The sequence below is a fragment of the Myiozetetes cayanensis genome, unplaced genomic scaffold (assembly GCF_022539395.1).
Source record: "Myiozetetes cayanensis isolate MyiCay16 unplaced genomic scaffold, myiCay2020 scf15, whole genome shotgun sequence".
Taxonomy (NCBI): domain Eukaryota; kingdom Metazoa; phylum Chordata; class Aves; order Passeriformes; family Tyrannidae; genus Myiozetetes; species Myiozetetes cayanensis.
In genome coordinates, this window is record NW_026087159.1 from 18,836,788 (window position 1) to 18,853,959 (window position 17,172).

General features: G+C 55.8%; 2 protein-coding genes across 2 annotated transcripts; one reads left to right on the forward strand and one right to left on the reverse strand.

Moving 5' to 3' along the window:
• Positions 1-38: 38 nt before the first annotated feature.
• On the reverse strand, positions 39-13,946 carry VAMP7 (vesicle associated membrane protein 7). Its single transcript, XM_050310850.1, has 8 exons — positions 13,908-13,946; positions 8,288-8,445; positions 7,612-7,669; positions 6,853-6,990; positions 3,681-3,771; positions 3,336-3,403; positions 1,959-2,051; positions 39-1,765 (listed from the first exon to the last, which is right to left on the reverse strand). Exons 2-8 carry the CDS (start codon positions 8,431-8,433, stop codon positions 1,697-1,699), a joined length of 663 nt encoding a protein of 220 aa, XP_050166807.1. The 5' UTR covers positions 8,434-8,445; positions 13,908-13,946; the 3' UTR covers positions 39-1,696.
• A 4-nt stretch (positions 13,947-13,950) lies between these two features.
• Positions 13,951-16,987, forward strand: LOC126637516 (DNA-directed RNA polymerases I and III subunit RPAC2-like). Its single transcript, XM_050310857.1, has 5 exons — positions 13,951-14,043; positions 14,916-15,013; positions 15,869-15,945; positions 16,382-16,464; positions 16,781-16,987. The coding sequence occupies exons 1-5, from the start codon at positions 14,008-14,010 to the stop codon at positions 16,826-16,828; spliced, it is 342 nt and encodes a 113-aa protein (XP_050166814.1). The 5' UTR covers positions 13,951-14,007; the 3' UTR covers positions 16,829-16,987.
• The last annotated feature ends 185 nt before the right edge of the window (positions 16,988-17,172 follow it).

Consider the following 17,172-nt stretch of genomic DNA (forward strand, 5'->3'; position numbering starts at 1 on the left):
CCCACGGTGAGTGAAAAGCTTCCACCAAACCAAGGAGCTCTGCTTTCTGTACAGGAATTTTATTGAAATCAATCAAGTTAACTTCTGTTTTTACACTAATGCCTCAGTGCATCCTTTGAAAGGAAAGGAAGGGTTGGTTTTTGTTTTGTTTTTTTCCTTTAAAAATTATTTGTACATAAGACAAGAAATCGTGGAAATGAACACGGTAACACCACCCCTCCCTCCCTAAACATGCACAGCTGTACAGGGGCTGCAGGAGCTGAGGGGGGGCTTTCTCCAAGCTTTACATTCCATTTACAGAAGGAGAAGCAGGTGCCAGTGGCCTCTGACACTGTGGGGTGGGGGGATCCAGGTCCCATCGCCCTGGGTGAGGGTTTAGTCCAGCAGAACACAAATCTGAAGGAGCTGTGAGTTGAGAGGAGAACTCTTTATGTGGGAGCTGTGGGAGCTTCACTGTCACAGCGAAGGAGCAGCAGTGTCACATCATCCCCCCTCCCTGTGTCACCAGGACCCCACAGCTCCAGCTCAGTCCCCAAATGAAGCCACCCCTCCCTGTGCCACCAGCCCACCCCACTTCCCTGGGATAAAGGAAGCAGATTCCTTCGGAGCCCTCGTGAAGGATTTCTGGTTCTCCTCTGGGACAGGAGCCCATCAGCTCCAGGACAAAGGTGTGGACACCCCTCCCCCAGGAGCCAGGCCTGGCTGGTGCTTCAGGGGGGCAGCTGGGACAGGAACAGCCCAGCTGAGCCTGCATTTGGTTCTCAGCCTGGGGTTTGGTTTGAACTCTTCCCAGAGGAGCCCATTCCTGCATCCTCTGGCAGAGCTTTTCTCCCTCAGCCCTCAGAGCCCCCAGCCAGCACCTCCAGCCCTTCTCTGTCCTGTGCTTTTAGCACTCACAGGAGGAGAAGCACAAGCAGCAGCTCCCTGACACCTGATCAAGCCAGAGCAACAGATTGGCCCCCAAATTGACCCCAGCCAGTGCCAGCATCACACTCATTCCAGTCCACCCTCCAAAGAACAGCAGGAGAAACAACCTGGGCGAAAGCAGATCACTGACTGCAGCCAGAACCACGTGCAACCCTCTCCTTTACTGTGTCCACCCAGCCACAAATCAAGGGGAAGATGAGGAAGAAGTGAGGATGAAGAGGCAGCCATTCCAAACGCTGAGGTGACCCCCCCCACCTGCAGGAAAACTCCCCCAGGAAAAGGGAGATTCCTCCCTCTCGGTGCACAAAGCCCCGTTTGTTTTGTTACCCCCGGGGTTAGACCCGTGACCTTCCCATGCTGAAGCACTGAGAGCCACGTGGCCAGATGTGCATCTCCAGGATCTGTGGAAACTCAAACCATCTTGTCCCTGCCCTGTTTGGCTCAGCCCACCCCAAAGCACCCTCTGGCTCCCTCCTCACAGGCAGGCCAGGCCCGTTCCCCATCCGAGTGCAAAGCCACAGGGACACAGGGAAGGAAAGGGATTCGTGGGGACAGGAAAAGGAACAGAGAAATCCTTCAAGTAACCCAGCCCAGCCCACTCTGGAGGTCACAGCTCCTTCTGGGCCCCTTTGGGGTGATAAGGCAAAAAGTCTGAAGTCCTGGAGGGATGGAGGGACGAGGAGGTGGCAGAGGTGACGGGTGACTTATTCCGTAGGTTGCTTCTTCACGCTCCTGGGACTCATCTCCAAGGGACCAGAGGCAGCTCTGGTTATTTCTGCACACAGCTGGGCCAGGCCAGCCCACCACACACCACTGAGAGGATGATGTAGAGGATCACCTGGGGAGGGAAAACGGGAATTCTGTAGGGAACAAGGGATTTCACTGCCACACACTTGGAACCTGCAGCTACCAAACCCCTGAAGAACTTGGTTAACACCCTCCTCCCCCTGCCCAACGTGCATCCAAGGACAGGAAGGTAGCTCTGGTGTTTTCCAGAGGCTCTCCACACTCCCCAGGCCCTCCACACTTACAATGGACACAATGATGATGACGATGGTGAGCTTGAGGTTCTTCATGCACATGGCCCGGGCGAGGTTCCTGCTGGTTGTTTTGAAAGTGACTGACTGCAAGGGAAAGGGAAAGGAGGAATTCATTCCCAAAGGAAGCTGCATCCCAAGAAGATCCATGCTTTTCCCTACTTCCCCAAACTGTGGCAGTTTTCTCCTCCAGAGCCATTTAACTCGTGCACAAAACTGAAGAGGCAGCAAGAGAAAACTCTGCCAACAACTCCAGGGACAGGATAAAGTGTGTGAGTAAATCCAGAGCCAGCTTGGAAGGATTAAACATGGAATATCCCCAGGTCCCAGGGCAATCCCTGGGATTGGTCTATCTCAGGGTACTGGTGGGGTTCTCATCTCACTTCTGACCTTTTGGGAACTGAAGTGCTCCAAAATATTTCCAGATCCACTGATCTAATCCCCAACATATTCCAAGGGTTAATTGGTGTAAATACACCTGCCAAAAGGGGACAATCCATAGGGCCACTCGTGCCAGCCAAGCCCCAGGGGTGAGACAAGTCCTTGAGTGCCAGAACATTCCTCCAGAATTTGGGCTTCTTGTGTTTTACGGAGTCACAGAATGGTCTGGGGTGGAAAAGACCTTAAAGATCACCTTTTCCAGCCCCTGCCATGGGCAGGGACACCTCCCACTATCCCAGGTTGCTCCAAGCCCCATCCAACCTGGCCTTGGACACTTCCAGGGATGGGGCAGCCACAGCTTCTCTGGGCAAGCTGTTCTGGAGAGGCTGAGTTGTCCCATTCCAAGTCTCCTCTCTGTATCCTGCAATTCCACTCCAAAATAGCTTTTGGTCACCAAACACCCACCAGGCTGGCTCAGTGCAGGGATTCCCTGCACTCCTGCCCAGGGAAAGGCAGCAGTGGCTGGATCCAGCCAATCCAGCAGCTCACTCCGCTGGGAATTGCCAGTTTTCCCACAAACCACCCCTTGGGCAGAAACTGCACCCCTGAGAACTGCACTCCTGACTCAGAGCCCATTCCCAGGCTGGAGAACTTCAGCCCTGGATCTCCCAGGACACTCAGGTAGGACATTCCCACTGGACACATCCCATCCCTTCATTTCCTGCGTGGTTTCCAAGAACCAGCGTTCCCTGGGAGAGCTCCCATGGGAATTCACATTATCCAGTTTATTTGGATCTTTCCTAGGCTGGGAAGCAGCTGGAAAAGAGCTCTGAGGAGGGCAGGGATAGGACACGACCCAGGGAAGGATTCCCTGCAGCTCTCAATGCTCCTGTGCCTGTCCAAGTGTCTCCAGGTGCTGGTGTCCCCCTGCCCTGCTCCCTGTGGGGCAGGAACACCCTTTCCCAATTGCAGGGTCTCCCCCAGACTCACCGAATCCACAAGATTCTCTGTTTTATCAATCAGCAGCTCCAGCTTCTCCCCTCTTTGTGCCACGAGGTCTGGAGAAAAGAAACCAAAATCCACATTGGGAGTGCAAAATCCCAGTGCAAAAAAACCGCTTGCAACACCCAACCCCAAACCAGGAGCCCCTGGATGCAATTCCCAGCCTTCCTGGCACTGCCAGGTATTTCAGGAGCAGCCTCTCATCGCACAGGGGACTGATTTGGGTAAATTCCAGCTCTATTTGGAATGGTCACACTTGTCAAAGGCCAGAGCAGTGTGACAGAGAGTGAAAGGGGCTCCAGGCAGCCCTTCCCAAGGGAAGCAGGTACCTACCTATGTTCCGGACCATGATCCCTTTGAGTTCATCGATCTGCGCTTGTGTCTCTGCCACCTGGTCGGGGCCTTTGCTCTCCGAGTGGTATTTCTGCAACACAGGACAGGCAGTGACAGCAGCAGCTCCCCAAAAACAGGCAGTGACAGCAGCAGCTCAACAACCCAACAGTCAGTGAAAACAGGACCCTCAATGTTCCGCTTCAGATCTTTCACACACAAAAAAAGGCAACTCTGCTCCCTGCAGAACAGCACAGACAGAAATGGGAGTTTTCAACCCACCCAAGGTGTTTATCAGTGGGTGGAAGACCAAAATCTGACTTCTTCAGTCATCCCACCCCCCCTTTCTGCTCCCACACTGGTGCCCAGAGGGCCCAGAAGGGACAGTCCCTTAGGAAGTGGAAGGAACTGGCAGCAAGGAAGGGGAGTTCAGGCAGGAAGCAGGAGCTGTGGTTCCCTGTCAGAGGTCCCAGCCCCACCCATCAGCTCTGAACCATTTCTGAAGGCAGCACACTTGGATGAGCTTCTCCAGAACACGTGGAGGGATCCCTGCAATCCCACAGGACAGCACGGATCCATCTCCACAGGCGGCCTCAGAGGGACATCCAGTGAGGGTGAGGAGTGCCTGTGGACTGGGAATGTCGAAGGTGGCCAGTTGGAGTGTCCCAACTGCTCTTCCAACAGGGCAGAGGAGCAGCCAAGAGCCAGCCCATGGCCTGGACCCCCCCAGGAGGATCTCCCAGCTCACCTGCCAAGAGCTTTGCTGCTCTGCAGCCCCTCTGGTGCGTTCCCTGTGCACCACTCCTGCCATCCCTGCAGTCCAGGAGGGACACCAAGGCCCAGTGGCATCAGGGAACTGAGTTCTGCTCTTCCTGCATGGATTTTAAATCCCTGTCCCCATCACAGCTGCTCTGCTCCATGAGCACCCACCTGGCTGCTCCAATCCCACTTTTCTTCTGGACAGGAGTTTCACTGAAATCCATATCTGATGGAGTCTAACCCTGACAGCACCCACCTGGTAACTCATGGGCACAGCACCCAACCCAAGAGCTCCTCCTTCCCAGGATTCTGTGTGTGCTGGAGTGGGATCTCTGCCTCCCACCAGGGACAGGGATCACCTGGGAAACATCCCTGCTCCTGAGGCTGTGGCAGGCAGGCTGCCCTCCTGGAGCAGGGAGGGAAGAGCTCTGGCAGCACTAAAGTGCCCTTGGCTGAGGCCTGGACTCCATCCATACACAGGCAGCTCCTCTCGAGCTTGAGGGACATGGAAAAGCTGGGATTTTAGGGGAATATCAGCTCCAAAAACCGCCTGGCTCTTCTGATAAGGCAACTCATTAAACTTATGGCAGCCCTGAGCAGCTTACAAAGTGCTGAGCCAGCACTTTGTGTAGGTTCAGTCCTCACATGTCAAAGCCTGGTGGAGATGGAAAACTCCATCCCATCACCCCCAGGAAGTTCAGCTCGTTTATCGTGCACTGGCATTGTCGTTCCTTGCTCCCTCTGTGCTGTGCAAGGCAAAGAACAGCTCCCAAAACAAACTCCTGGGACTCTCCAAACCCCCTTCCCCACTCACTGTGGGCACCCACACCTGGTTCCTGTCCCAAATTCCAGGACAAACTTCAGGCAGCAGCGGTGCAGGGGCAAATCCTCCCTTCACCTCCCCCCACCTCGGGGTCCTGCCTTCCCCTGCCCCTCAACACGAACTGGGAATGGGCCAGAATTCCTACACTGAGAAGCCAGAGCTTTTCCCCTCCTCCTGCACCTGCACCAGCCCCAAACCTGGCACTTCCCAGAGACCACAAGAGCCAAGGCCTCCATGGAGAGCAGCAGCACCAACACCCTCCCCAGGCACAGCAGAGCACGGAGAACCTCCCACCCCACAGCCCCGGGGGGGACAAGCCCTGAATGCCAACATTCCAAGGACACCCAGAGCTTAATTCGAGGGAGATCTCAAAACAAAAAGCCCCACAAACAACCCCCAACCAGGTCATCGAGTTGTTTGTAGTCAATTAAGGGCTCTTAAGAGTCTTCAAAGCCTTTTCCTTGCAGCCCTGCAGCCTGAAGGTTTGTGCACTAATAACAGTATTGATCTGCAGTCAGCAGGCAGTTCTTTATTCCTTCTCCATCTTCCAGCTGGCTCCACTCCTTTCACTTGACATTATTCCCTGCAGGAATTCTCTGCCCTTCCCCACAGCCCTTGCTGGGGGTGCTGGGAGAGCAGCTCTGCAGCCCAAATCCCAGGGAAAAGCCCAAACTGCACCCTTCCCTCCACGGGAAGCTCATGTTTTAAGAGCAGCCCAATCCCACAACCAAAAAAACTGCTTTACTCCAGCCCAACCTTTCCCTCCAGGAGTCCCAGAACAGCCCCAAAGCAGCCAGAAAAGTCCTCTGAAACCTGGGAATTTCTCTGGAAGGGGACTGACAGTGCTCTGCCAGATCCAGGCTGGAGCCACACCAGGGGAGCAGCTCCCCCTGCCAACACCACAGTATTCCACAGGCTGGGAATGCAGCATCCTGAACTTCAGCCCAGCTGAGGAGGGGAGAGATACTCCCCTCACACTGTCCATTTTGGGGTTGGAAGCATCCAAGGCAAGCCTCAACTCAGGGCCCTGTCACAGGTGATTTATCCTGCTCTTGAACCTCCTTCCTTCCCTTCCTCCCATGCTGGGAATGGAAACCCTTGGAGCCTCAGTGCCAGCTGGAGAGCTCACCACGGTCCTGCACTGGGGGTAACCCAAGCCCAGCCTTCTTTCCTCCTGAAAAGGCCCCAGAGCCACCAGCAATCACCCTGTCACACTCCAGCAGCCACTGGAATGGCCAGGAAGGGAAAGGAAGGAAAGGGAGAGGCAGTCAGGGCTCCCCAGACACTCCAGGTCTGAAGCTGAGCAGTAACACACACATTGTCCTGCTCTCAGTGACAGCCACGCTCCCTCGCACTGGGTGGTAACTGGAACCACCCTGGACATTCCCAGGGTTCCCATTAAACTCTGATCTCCTGGTCCAAACAGTTCATCCACCCCCCCAACTCCCCCTGAACTGAGGGGTGCTGCGGGGTGGGCGTGGGGAGCAGGACCCACTGCCCGGCTCCACAGCCCGTTCCCCGGGAGCAAACCCCAGGAGAACCCCTGGGAGAGCTCTGGCTGGCCAGGGAAGTGCCCTGGAGCCCCAGGCTCACCAGCTGTGCCGCCAGGACACTGGAGAACTCGCTGTTCATGGCGTAGGGAAGGGCTGTCTGGGCTCTGGAGCCGTACGTGGTCTGGAACCGCTTCTTGATCTCGTTCAGGAACGTGAAGGCTCGGGATCGTTCAAAGTCCTGGAGAGAGAGAGAGCACAGGCAGCAGGAATGACAGCATGCAGTTATTCCTGCAATTCCCAGGCCCAGCTGGGGTGTCTGTGTGTGACACTGGGATTGGGCTGGTTATCCCAGGGCTGGAAGAGCAGCCCCAGCGCTCTTTTATTACCACTCAGTGATCCCACTGGGAATTCTCCCTGCCTTGTTTCCAGACTGTGTTCCCAGCCTGGATATCCACGGTTCTAATTCTGTGCCTGGCACCTTCCTGCAGTGAGAGTGCACTTCCAGAAATGAGGAGCACCAGGCACTGACACCTAAACTGATTCCTGCATCCCCATCCCACTGCCCTGGGACTGCTGGGAGAGGAACTGGGAAAAACAAGGACTTCTCCTCAAAACTACCAACTCCCAGGCAGTGGGAGGTGTCCCTGAGGATTTTTAAGGTCCCTTCCAACCCAAACCATTCCGTGAGTCTCCAGCTGGAGTTCCAGGCTTAGATATCAAAGCTGTAGCTGATGGCAATGAGGACAGGAGCATTTTCCATGGAGGGGGAAAAAGGATCAGCCCCCACTAAAAACTGGCAACTGCATTCCCAAAGCTGCTCAGGGCCTGCCTGGGCAGCAGCTGGAACCAAAATACTCACATCATCTGTGATGCAGAGGTAAATAATCCTGTCCTGGCAGATGTAATGGAACAGGTAACTGCAGAGAATGGAAAAGAAGGAAAGAAATAAAGATCAGTTGGAGCTGCCCCAGGACTGGTTTTCGAGAAGACACCGCTGCCTGTGGGGCCTTCAGGGGCTGGGGAAGAAGACATTGGTGCATTCCCAAAAGTTTCCCCCAGGAAGCACTTGGAACCTCTTACAAACTCCAGAATCAAGCAAGTGAATTCTCCTACAAAGCTTGGCCTTGTCCAGCTCCAAGGGCACAGCTCAGGAGCTCCACACTCAGGTTTTTGTCTTACAACATTAAGGTAACACCAAAATAAGCTTTAGGAGTGGCCCTGAGGGTCTGTTTCAGAAAAGCCAGGGAAAGATTCCATGAGCCAAAAGCCAAAGATTCCCCAGTTGGGCACCCTCCAGCCCACTTTGGAGTTGTATAAAAACAGAAAAGCTTGATTTTGGATCAACTGCTTGAGCTAAACTTAAATCTGGTTACGCTGTGGAGCCCTGGGGGAGGCTGAGCCCCACTGCCCATTCCATCAGCCATCCAACTGGGAATGTGGGACAGCAAAAACCCCCCAGGATTACAGCAGAACAACCCCAAACACGCCCAGTCTGGTTCCTGTTCCCCTCCCAGCCCCCCAGGGGGGTCACTCACCTGCCATGGGAGTAGGTGAGCTTGTTGTTCTCCGAGGGGATTTTGGCCAGGATCTGCTCCGTCACCTCCAGGAAGTTCCCCCCACACCAGGCGTGCTTGGCCAGGATGGTGGTGCCCCTCGCCACGACAGCAAACAGGATGGCCATGGCTTCCCACTGCTGGCAACAGGAACACTGGGATGAGCTCCAGGACACCACCACCAAGCTGTCCCATCTCCCCTTTCTGCTCCAGCGATGCCAAAACTCCAACAATCTCCAGGAAAGTCCTGGTGCCCACCACGGCCTGCACTCAGTGATCCCACTGGGAATCCTCCCTGCCGTGTTCCCACCTGGATTTCTACTTGTTACTGCTATATTTTATTTTATTTTTTTTTTTGCTCTTCAGCTGCTCCTCGAGTTTTTTTCTTGCTGATCCTTCAGTTTTTTCTCGTGTGATGACACAGCCCAAGCCCCCCCTCCCCAGAGTGGAGCTGCCCAGGGGAGAGGCCTGAGCTCTGACTGCTCCCCAACTCCAAAATCAGTGCTCAGAGTCCTCCCAGAGTGGTGTGTGCTGCCTCGAGGTCCCTGTGAAAGCAGATCTGCCCCCCCTCAAAGCAGGCAGAGCTTCTGCAAACTCAGGACTCGGCCTCAGCAACACCTGATTCCTCCAAGCCAACGTTCCTGCCCATGGATCCACCTGGACAGCTCACACAGAGCAGGGCTGGGAGGGCCAGAAGGCTGGGAAGGAGAAGAGAGGGTTGTGTGGAGACCTCAGAGCTCCTTCCAGTACCTGAGGGGGCTCCAGGAGAGCTGGAGAGGGACTGGTCATCAGGAACTGGAGGGACAGGACACAGGGAATGGCTTCCCACTGCCACAGGCAGGGTTAGATGGGATACTGGGAAGGAATTCTTCCCTGGGAGGGTGGGGAGGGGCTGGAATGGATTTCCCAGAGAAGCTGTGGCTGCCCCTGGATCCCTGGAAGTGTCCAAGGCCAGGTTGGACGGGGCTTGGAGCAACCTGGGCTGGTGGGAGGTGTCCCTGCCCATGGCAGGAGGTGGGACTGGATGGGCTTTCATGTCCCTTCCAACCCAAACCACTCCATGATTCCCCAAGCCTCTCCAGAGCTGGAAAAACATCCCTGCTGGCATGGAAAGGGACACCACTTAATCAGCTCAAGTATCATCACATTAATCTACCGTGAGCCCCCAGATTTAACACATGAAACCACATGTCAGAGCCCAGCTGTGACAGCTGCTCCACTCATCCCACACACCCATAAGCCTCTTTGCTGCCTGGGAAAGACTTAGGATGACTTTTGACCCTGCAAAACCCCCAAATCTTATTTTTCACTTTGCACCTCCCCTGTTTGTTGCCTGCTTTGATCTGTGTCTAGAAACACCTTCTAGATGTTTCCCTCTCCCAAACCTCCCACAGGTCTGAGCTCAGCATTGCAGGGGGAAAGGAACAAACTCAGGGATTTATTTCCCCTGACACACTTCCTAAGCAAACTCCTCAGCACAAAGATATCCAAGGAGAGAGAATAAAAAGCAGGGAAGAAAGTGGTGATCACTCCCTGCCTGCAACAGATCTGGAAACAGAGGTCAAGAACAGGTTCCAGCAGAGGCAAGTTCTTCACACAACACATCCCCTGAAGAGTTCCCACGGGTTGTCAGGGAGGAAAAATGTTCACATGAGGCCAGAAAAAACGGTTTATGGAGGAAAAGAATCACCATCAAACAAATATCACCCTGGAGCAGAATTTATCACGAGTCTCTCCTGTTCTTCCACTCCCCCCAGCCAGAACAGGGAATCACTGACTCCACAAGCTCAGGAATGGGTTTTTTTCCAGGGAAAAATACTTGGAGAGGAAGTAATACCTTTAATCAGCACAGCAGGTGACCCCCCAAGTCAGACCTGGGGTCCAGTTGGGGCTCTCACAGGACTCTGCCCCTCACTGCTCTTCTCACACATGGAGCAAATCAGACTTGATTAAGCAAAGTCTTAATCTGTGAAATCCCAGTGCTCCCAGTTTACAGCCAGGGCCTCCAAGGAGTTCACAAACCCAGTGCCAACATCTCTTGCAACGCTGGAACTACCAACAACATCCCATGACAGGCAGAGCCCACTCACTGCAAAGCCTCTCAGAAAACACCACCTTCTGCCTGAGCCCACCTGCCAGGGCATTCCAGGGCTGCCCCTCGAGCCCACATTCCTAATTCCTTCCAGAAAGCTGGAAGAGCTGCCAGGCTGAGCCACCTGCACGCTCCCAAACCGTGCAGGGGGTGTGCAGCCCTGAGCTCTGACATCCTGCCACAGGGGGCCACTCTCAGCCCCGTTTATTTTTAAGCCAGTCCTAAGTCCCTGCATCAACCACACTGACTGAATAGAGCAGGGAAAGCAGTCACAGATTGCAGGGATATTCTGCTGACCTGTCAGCTCTTCAAAGCAGGGGGGTTGCAGAGTGGGAGGGTCACCAAGAAGGGCTCACCTACCTCTGGTTAAACATCAGTAAGTTACTAATCACAAGTCCCCCCTCCACAGACCTAAAGAGACCAAAAGTTCAACCTGATGCTCACAATATTATCTAAGACAGGAGCATTTGGACCTGAAAAAAAGAACCAAAGGAGGCTCCTTCCAACCCAAACCAGTCTGGGATTCTGGGATTGGGATCTGGTACAGAGCAAGGATTAACTGGCACCACACAGCTGAGGACGTCCTGGTTTCTCCTGATCAGAGACAGCAGCTCCCTCCCATCTGACCAGGCCACAGAGAGCACATTTTCCCAGCTGTGGCCAAAAAAAATAACAAACTCAACTGTCCTGGCCTTCAGGAGAGATCCTGCACAGGCTTGAACTCACCCCCCACCCCACATGGTAGCTTTGATTTATCCAGAGGACACGAACTGCACTTTGTTCCGGCTTCCACTCGCTCCACACCCCAGCTCTGCAGCTGCCACCAATCCCAGCTTTGCCAACAGGGAGGAACACAAGGCAGGGAACTGCTGAGCAGTCACACCAGCACTGAGGAACCCGAGGGAATTCCCTGCCCACTCCTGGCCCTCCGGATCCGCCAGGCTTTGGCCAGGCCAGGCTGCACCAGGCCCGTGGTACAACACCAGGTCACAGCCTGGAATCACAAACACCACTAAGCCTCTTGAGCAATCAGGTGACTGTCCAGCACCAGGAAAGGCAGGTCTGCCCGCTGCAGCCACCCAGCAGGGCTGGCATAAAGGAGCAGTTGTCCAAAGGAAACACAGCCCCGAAGCCTCCCCTGTCACACACACCACGAGAGAGCTCAGGGCTACCACAGAGCAAAGGGAAACCTCAACTCCCACAGCAAAGCAACTGCAGGATTATAAAGTGGGGGAGATGATTTCCACACGTCTCCACTCAGTTAATATTTGCAGAACTCGTCCCAGTGAGGTGACAGTCACTGTCACAGCCCTGTAACACAGGCCTGTCAGAGACACCCCTCCTCAGCGGTTAGAAAAGTCAGGAGTGAAATCCATTCAAATCCACCCCTTTTGCACAACTGTTTTCTGTCTAAACTCACAATATTAAATGGCTGGAAGCAGCCAAGACCAAACCTTCTGAAAAGAAAAACTCACACGGGAGGTACCAGGTGGGCCTGGTGTGGAAAGGCTCCAAATGAGGAGGGAAGGGAGGAAAAAGCTGCATCCCTCAGCCCCCCAAAAAACACCAGGGATCCAAAGAGCCCCTCAGCAGGGCCAGGAGGGATTGGCAGCTCTCAGGGAGACAAGAACCACAGAATCCCAGACTGTTTTGGGTTGGAAGGGACCTTGAAATCCACCTCATTCCACCCCTGCCATGGGCAGGGACACCTTCCGCTATCCCAGCTTGCTCCAAGCCTTGTCCAAGCTGCCCTTGGACACTTCCAGGGATGAGGCAGCCACAGCTTCCCTGGGAAATCCATTCCAGCATCTCCCCACCCTCCCAGGGAAGAATTCCCTCCTACTAGAAGGGCACAGAAAAACAAGACCACCAGACACACGGGGTCACTCTTCAGTGTCCGTGGGGCTGATCTCTTGTTTTCAAGCGCCTCTCCCGGCCCAGAAGATTCCCAGCCCATGCCAGGAGGGCACTGCCTGCATTTCCAGCAATCCTCTTACAGAAAGCAAAGGGCATCACGTTGCTGCTGGTTTTAAGCATGAAAGGGAGGGTGTGTTGCAACCCTGCGAGTTGCAAACTGCCAGAGTGCAATAAAGGAGATGTTTGAGCACGGTGAGCTCAGCAGAAACCAGCCCAGGCTTCCCTTTCCCCTCTAGAGGGGAAAGGGAAGCCTGGGCTGCTGGAAATCGTTATTTCCTTAAAGGAATATTCCCTGGGGTTGCTCTGTTCATTTTAGGCCCTAGAAACGTTGACATCTGTGCCCAAGCTTATCCCAAGTTCTGCACACAGGGTTTAGTTCGGGCTCCCTTGCTGCATCCGTATGGAAATGCTGATAAAAATGAATCCAGGTTCATTTTCCAGGCCTGGAAATGAAACCTGTCCTGGAAGGAGCATAAAAGGGTGTGGAGAGGGATAAAGACACAGAACTTGATGGCAACTGAATGAGCAGCTCTCTAGAGAGGTAACACAGACCCCCCAGAGCAGGGGGTGGGAATCATGGAATCAGGGAATGGTTGGGGTTGGAAAAGCCCTCCAAGTTGTGCCAGCACAGCTGGGATTATCAGTCGATTAATTCGTTAATTTAACCACCCAGTGGAACATCCCTGACACACTCCACTCCCAGTCACACCAGTAACACACCAATAACACACCAGTAACACCAATAACACAGTAGTTACACTGCAGGAACATGCCAGTAATACACCAGTAACAGGCCAATTACACCACTAACATACCACTTATACCCCAGTAACACCAGTCACACACCAGTAACATGCCAATTACACCAATTACACACACCAGTTACACGTCAGTAACACACCAATGACACTCCAGCAACACGCCAGTTACAGCAATAACACCCCACCGACACCCCAGTAACACTCCCATAACGCTCCAGTGACACGCCAATTACACCAGTTACAGGCCAGTAACACCAGTGACACGCCACCTACACCCCAGTAACACACCAGTAACATGCCAGTTACATCCCAGTAACACCAGTAATACGCCAGTTACACCAGTGACACGCCACTTACACCCCAGTAACACTCCAGTGACACACCAGTAACACCCCAGTAACACCAGTGACTCGCCACACACACCCCAGTAACACCAGTAAGACTCCAGTGACACCCCAGTAACACCAGTAACACCAGTGACACGCCACTTACACCCCAGTAACACCGGTAAGACTCCAGTCGCGGTCCGTGACACACGGTGGCACAAAGTGACCCACAGTGACACACAGTAACCCACGGTGGCACACAGTGACCCGCAGTGACCCGTGGTGACACAGTGACCCACAGTGACACCCGCAGTGCCCCCCGCCCGTTCCCATCCCCGGCCCCGCTCCGAGGCCTCCGCCCTCTCCAGCGCCGAGCGCGGCCCGGCCCGGGCTGCGGGGCGGCCCCTGCAGAGCCCGCTCCCCGCGGGGGGCTCCGTGTGTGTCCCCCCCTGCTCCCCCTGTATCCCCCCAATCCCCCATTCCCCCGTGCCCTCTCCCCCGCTCACCGGCGCTCCCGGGGCCGCCCCGCGCTCCGGCCCCGCCCGGCCCGGCCAGACGCGTTTCCGCTGCCGGCGGGGCCGCCGGGACCTGCAGTCCGGGCACGGCATGGCCGGCAGCGCCCACGGCGCGGCCCTGGAGACCGTGAGGGGGGACGGGGCACAGGGGAACGGGGGGCTGAGCGCCCCGCGGACAGCGGGGGGAAAGGGGGGGGGAGCGGGATCTGCCGGCGCGGAACGAGGGGGAAACGGCCTGGCGGTGCGCCGGGAGAGGGCCGGGTGTGACAGCGGGGATGTTCCTTCGTGGGAAGGGCTGGTCCAGGCCTGGCACAGCTGCCCAGGGCAGGGGTGGAGTGCCGCATCGCTGGGGGGATTGAACAGCCGCGTGGGTGTGGGGACATGGGGACACGGGACAGGGGTGGCCTTGGCGGTGCTGGGGGAGGCTTGGACTCGATGGTCTCGGGGGGCTTTTCCAGCCTAAATGATCCCGTGGTTCCGCGATTCCGTGATTCCCAAGCCTGGCTTAGTGACGGGACACTTTCCCGTGGTTCCACGACTGTGTAATTCCCAAGCCTGGCTCAGTGGTGGGACGCTCTCCCTTGATTCCCAAGCCTGGCTTACTGAAGGGACACTTTCCCGTGGTTCCACGATTCTGATTCCCAAGCCTGGCTCGGTGGCAGGGCATCCCCGCGAGGGGCATTGTGGCATCGCCGTCGGGACAGATGGTGACAGCGGGGGACCCCCAGCTCGCAGGTCACATCCCAGGGCTGGTGCTTCGTCCCAGCAGTGGGGAACAGCCCAGATCCCTGTGCAAAGCACCCCACCTGCCCCACTGCCTTCCCTCTCGGCCCCGTGTCCAAACCCCCCAGAGACCCCAGAGAAGCAGTGAAGCTCCTGGTCCTGCTGAGATCAGGAATTGTGCCTGAGGACTTCTCCCAGATAAAGAGGGACAAGACAAGAGGAAATAGCCCCAAGCCAAGGGGCTTTACAGCATCTCTTCTTTCCCACTGGTGACAGATCCAGGCGGATGGGACAGACGGGAATTGTGTCACCTTCGTGCTGCACGACGAGGATCACACCCTGGGCAACTCCCTGCGCTACATGGTCATGAAGAAGTGAGTGGAGCCTCTGACAGGGCTGAGGGAACCTCTGTGCCATGCCCTGCCCTGGCCTTCTCCTCACTGATCCACACCTCAGCTGTCGCTGGAAGGAGGCAAACGATCCCAAATCCCTGTGCACACCTGTCAGAGCCTTTATGTCCCCCATGGAGCCCTGCTCCCACCTCATGCCTCTGCTCACAAGATTAATCCTTTCCTTGGGCTGTGCCAGGAACCTGAGAGCACCAAGAGGCCTTGATGGGCCTGACCAGGCTCCACCTACACCCTCCCTTGACCAGGAGCCCCAGTTAAGCTCAGCTGTTGGAGGAGTAACTGGGTCTCCAGCCCAGCCTGTGCTGGGCCATGGACTCCATTTGTTACCCACACTTGGGTTGGAAGGGACCTTAAAGCTCATCCAGTCCCACCCCTGCCATGGGCAGGGACACCTTCCATCAGCCCAGGATGCTCCAAGCCCTGTCCAACCTGGCCTTGGACACTTCCAGGGATCCAGGGGCAGCCACAGCTTCTCTGGGCAACCTGTGCCAGGGCCTCCCCACCCTCACAGGGAATTGATTCCAAGCATCCAGGATTCCCTGTCTGGGCTCTGCAGGGCTGCCCCTGCACTGGTTGTGGTGCCAGGATGGTGCCAGCCGTGTCTTTGCCCTGCAAAGCTCCAGCTGCAGCTCAGGGACAGACTGGGGAGGGGGGGTGAAGGTTCCACAGGTGGTTTCCTCTCAGTAAATGCCTCCCATGAGACCCTAAATCGTGGTAGGAACATTCCAAGCTCCAGCAGGTCTTGGCTCCACCTTCCCTGAGGTTTGCTGTGGCTTGGGCTGAGTTTCACTGCTCCCTCTCCTCTCTCCCCTCCTGCAGCCCTGATGTGGAGTTCTGTGGCTACTGCATCACCCACCCCTCTGAGAGCAAGATCAACTTCAGGATCCAGACCAGAGGTAGGGCTGGGGGCTGTTCCTGCATGTCTGGGCTCCTTTTCTCATGGAATTGCCCCCTGCTCCTGCCGGGTTCCCCCCAGGACTCACTTAAGCAAAGCAAAAAGCCCTTTCACCTGCTCTCTGCAGTGCTGGGCCCCACAGCTGAGCCTCACACGCTGCTCCCAGCATGGTGCTCCAGCTCCTGCTCCCAGCTGGAGTGGGAAGCAGCTCCCCTGGCTGGCAGCAGGCACTGGCACAGGGAGCTCAGCCCTGGGTGGGCAGCAGGAGGGGGGTGGGTGGGCACACACCTGGGGGAGGTGGGGACTGCCCTGGGCACTGGGTCACAGCTCACAGGGAGGGGCCACCAGCCCTTGGAGCCACCTCAGTGTCACTGCCCAGCCCTTGGACAGTGTCACTGTCACTGCTCAGTGTCACTGCCCCAGCTCCCTTCCCACAGGGGCCCTTCCTGCCGTGGAGCCGTTCCGGAAGGGGCTCAATGACCTGATGGCCGTTTGCCAGCACGTGCTCAGCACCTTTGAGGTGAGACCATTCCTGAGCAGCTCAGGAGCCTTTTCCATCTCTCGGTCCCGTTTCTGTCTCCGAGGCCTGTGCTGGAGGCACCTTTGCCATGAAACCCTGATGGTTTTCTTGGGCATCCTCTGCCTGGCTTCCTTTCCCTCCGAGTGACTGTGAAAATCAGTCGCTTCCAAAAGTGGCTGGGGCTCTGTCAGAGCTTCCTTGGCCTTTCCAGGCTGCAGGCAGGGAGGTCCCAGCGCTGCAGGGTGGTGGCACTGGGCTGCAGAGTCACTGAGGGACAGGACAGGCTGCTGACCCTGGTGCTGTGCTCTTGTTGCAGAGGAGCATGAAGGACTACCGGGCACAGAGGGAGGAGGAGATGCAGTAGCCTTGGGAGATGGCATCAGATGTCCCCATGGATGTCCCCATGGATGTGTGTGATGTCTGTGTGTGGAATTCCCTGCGTCCAAGTGGGGTTTTTTGGGTTGTTTTTTCACGGCTTTGCTGCAAACTGTATTTTCTCTATTTAATAAAGTTTATTCATTTAGATGCTGCCAAGGTGGCACTGAATTCTGCTTGGCACAGGTGTGAAAAGCCACAGAACCATGGAATGGTTTGGGTTGGAAGGGACCTTAAAGCCCATCCAGTCCCACCCCTGCCATGGGCAGGGACACCTTCCACTAGCCCAGGTTGCTCCAACCTGGCCTTGGACACTGCCAGGGATGGGGCAGC

Bases quoted from the DNA above. Each gene is read 5' to 3' on its own strand.
- VAMP7 (XM_050310850.1), bottom strand. From the start codon at position 8,433: ATGGCCATCCTGTTTGCTGTCGTGGCGAGGGGCACCACCATCCTGGCC. The intron at 6,991-7,611 runs GTGAGTATTTTG...CTCTCTCTCCAG, and splicing joins ACCTCTGCATCACAGATGAT to GACTTTGAACGATCCCGAGC. The intron at 3,404-3,680 runs GTAGGTACCTGC...TCTTTTCTCCAG, and splicing joins GATCATGGTCCGGAACATAG to ACCTCGTGGCACAAAGAGGG.
- LOC126637516 (XM_050310857.1), top strand. From the start codon at position 14,008: ATGGCCGGCAGCGCCCACGGCGCGGCCCTGGAGACC. The intron at 15,014-15,868 runs GTGAGTGGAGCC...CCCCTCCTGCAG, and splicing joins CGCTACATGGTCATGAAGAA to CCCTGATGTGGAGTTCTGTG. The intron at 15,946-16,381 runs GTAGGGCTGGGG...CCCTTCCCACAG, and splicing joins CTTCAGGATCCAGACCAGAG to GGGCCCTTCCTGCCGTGGAG.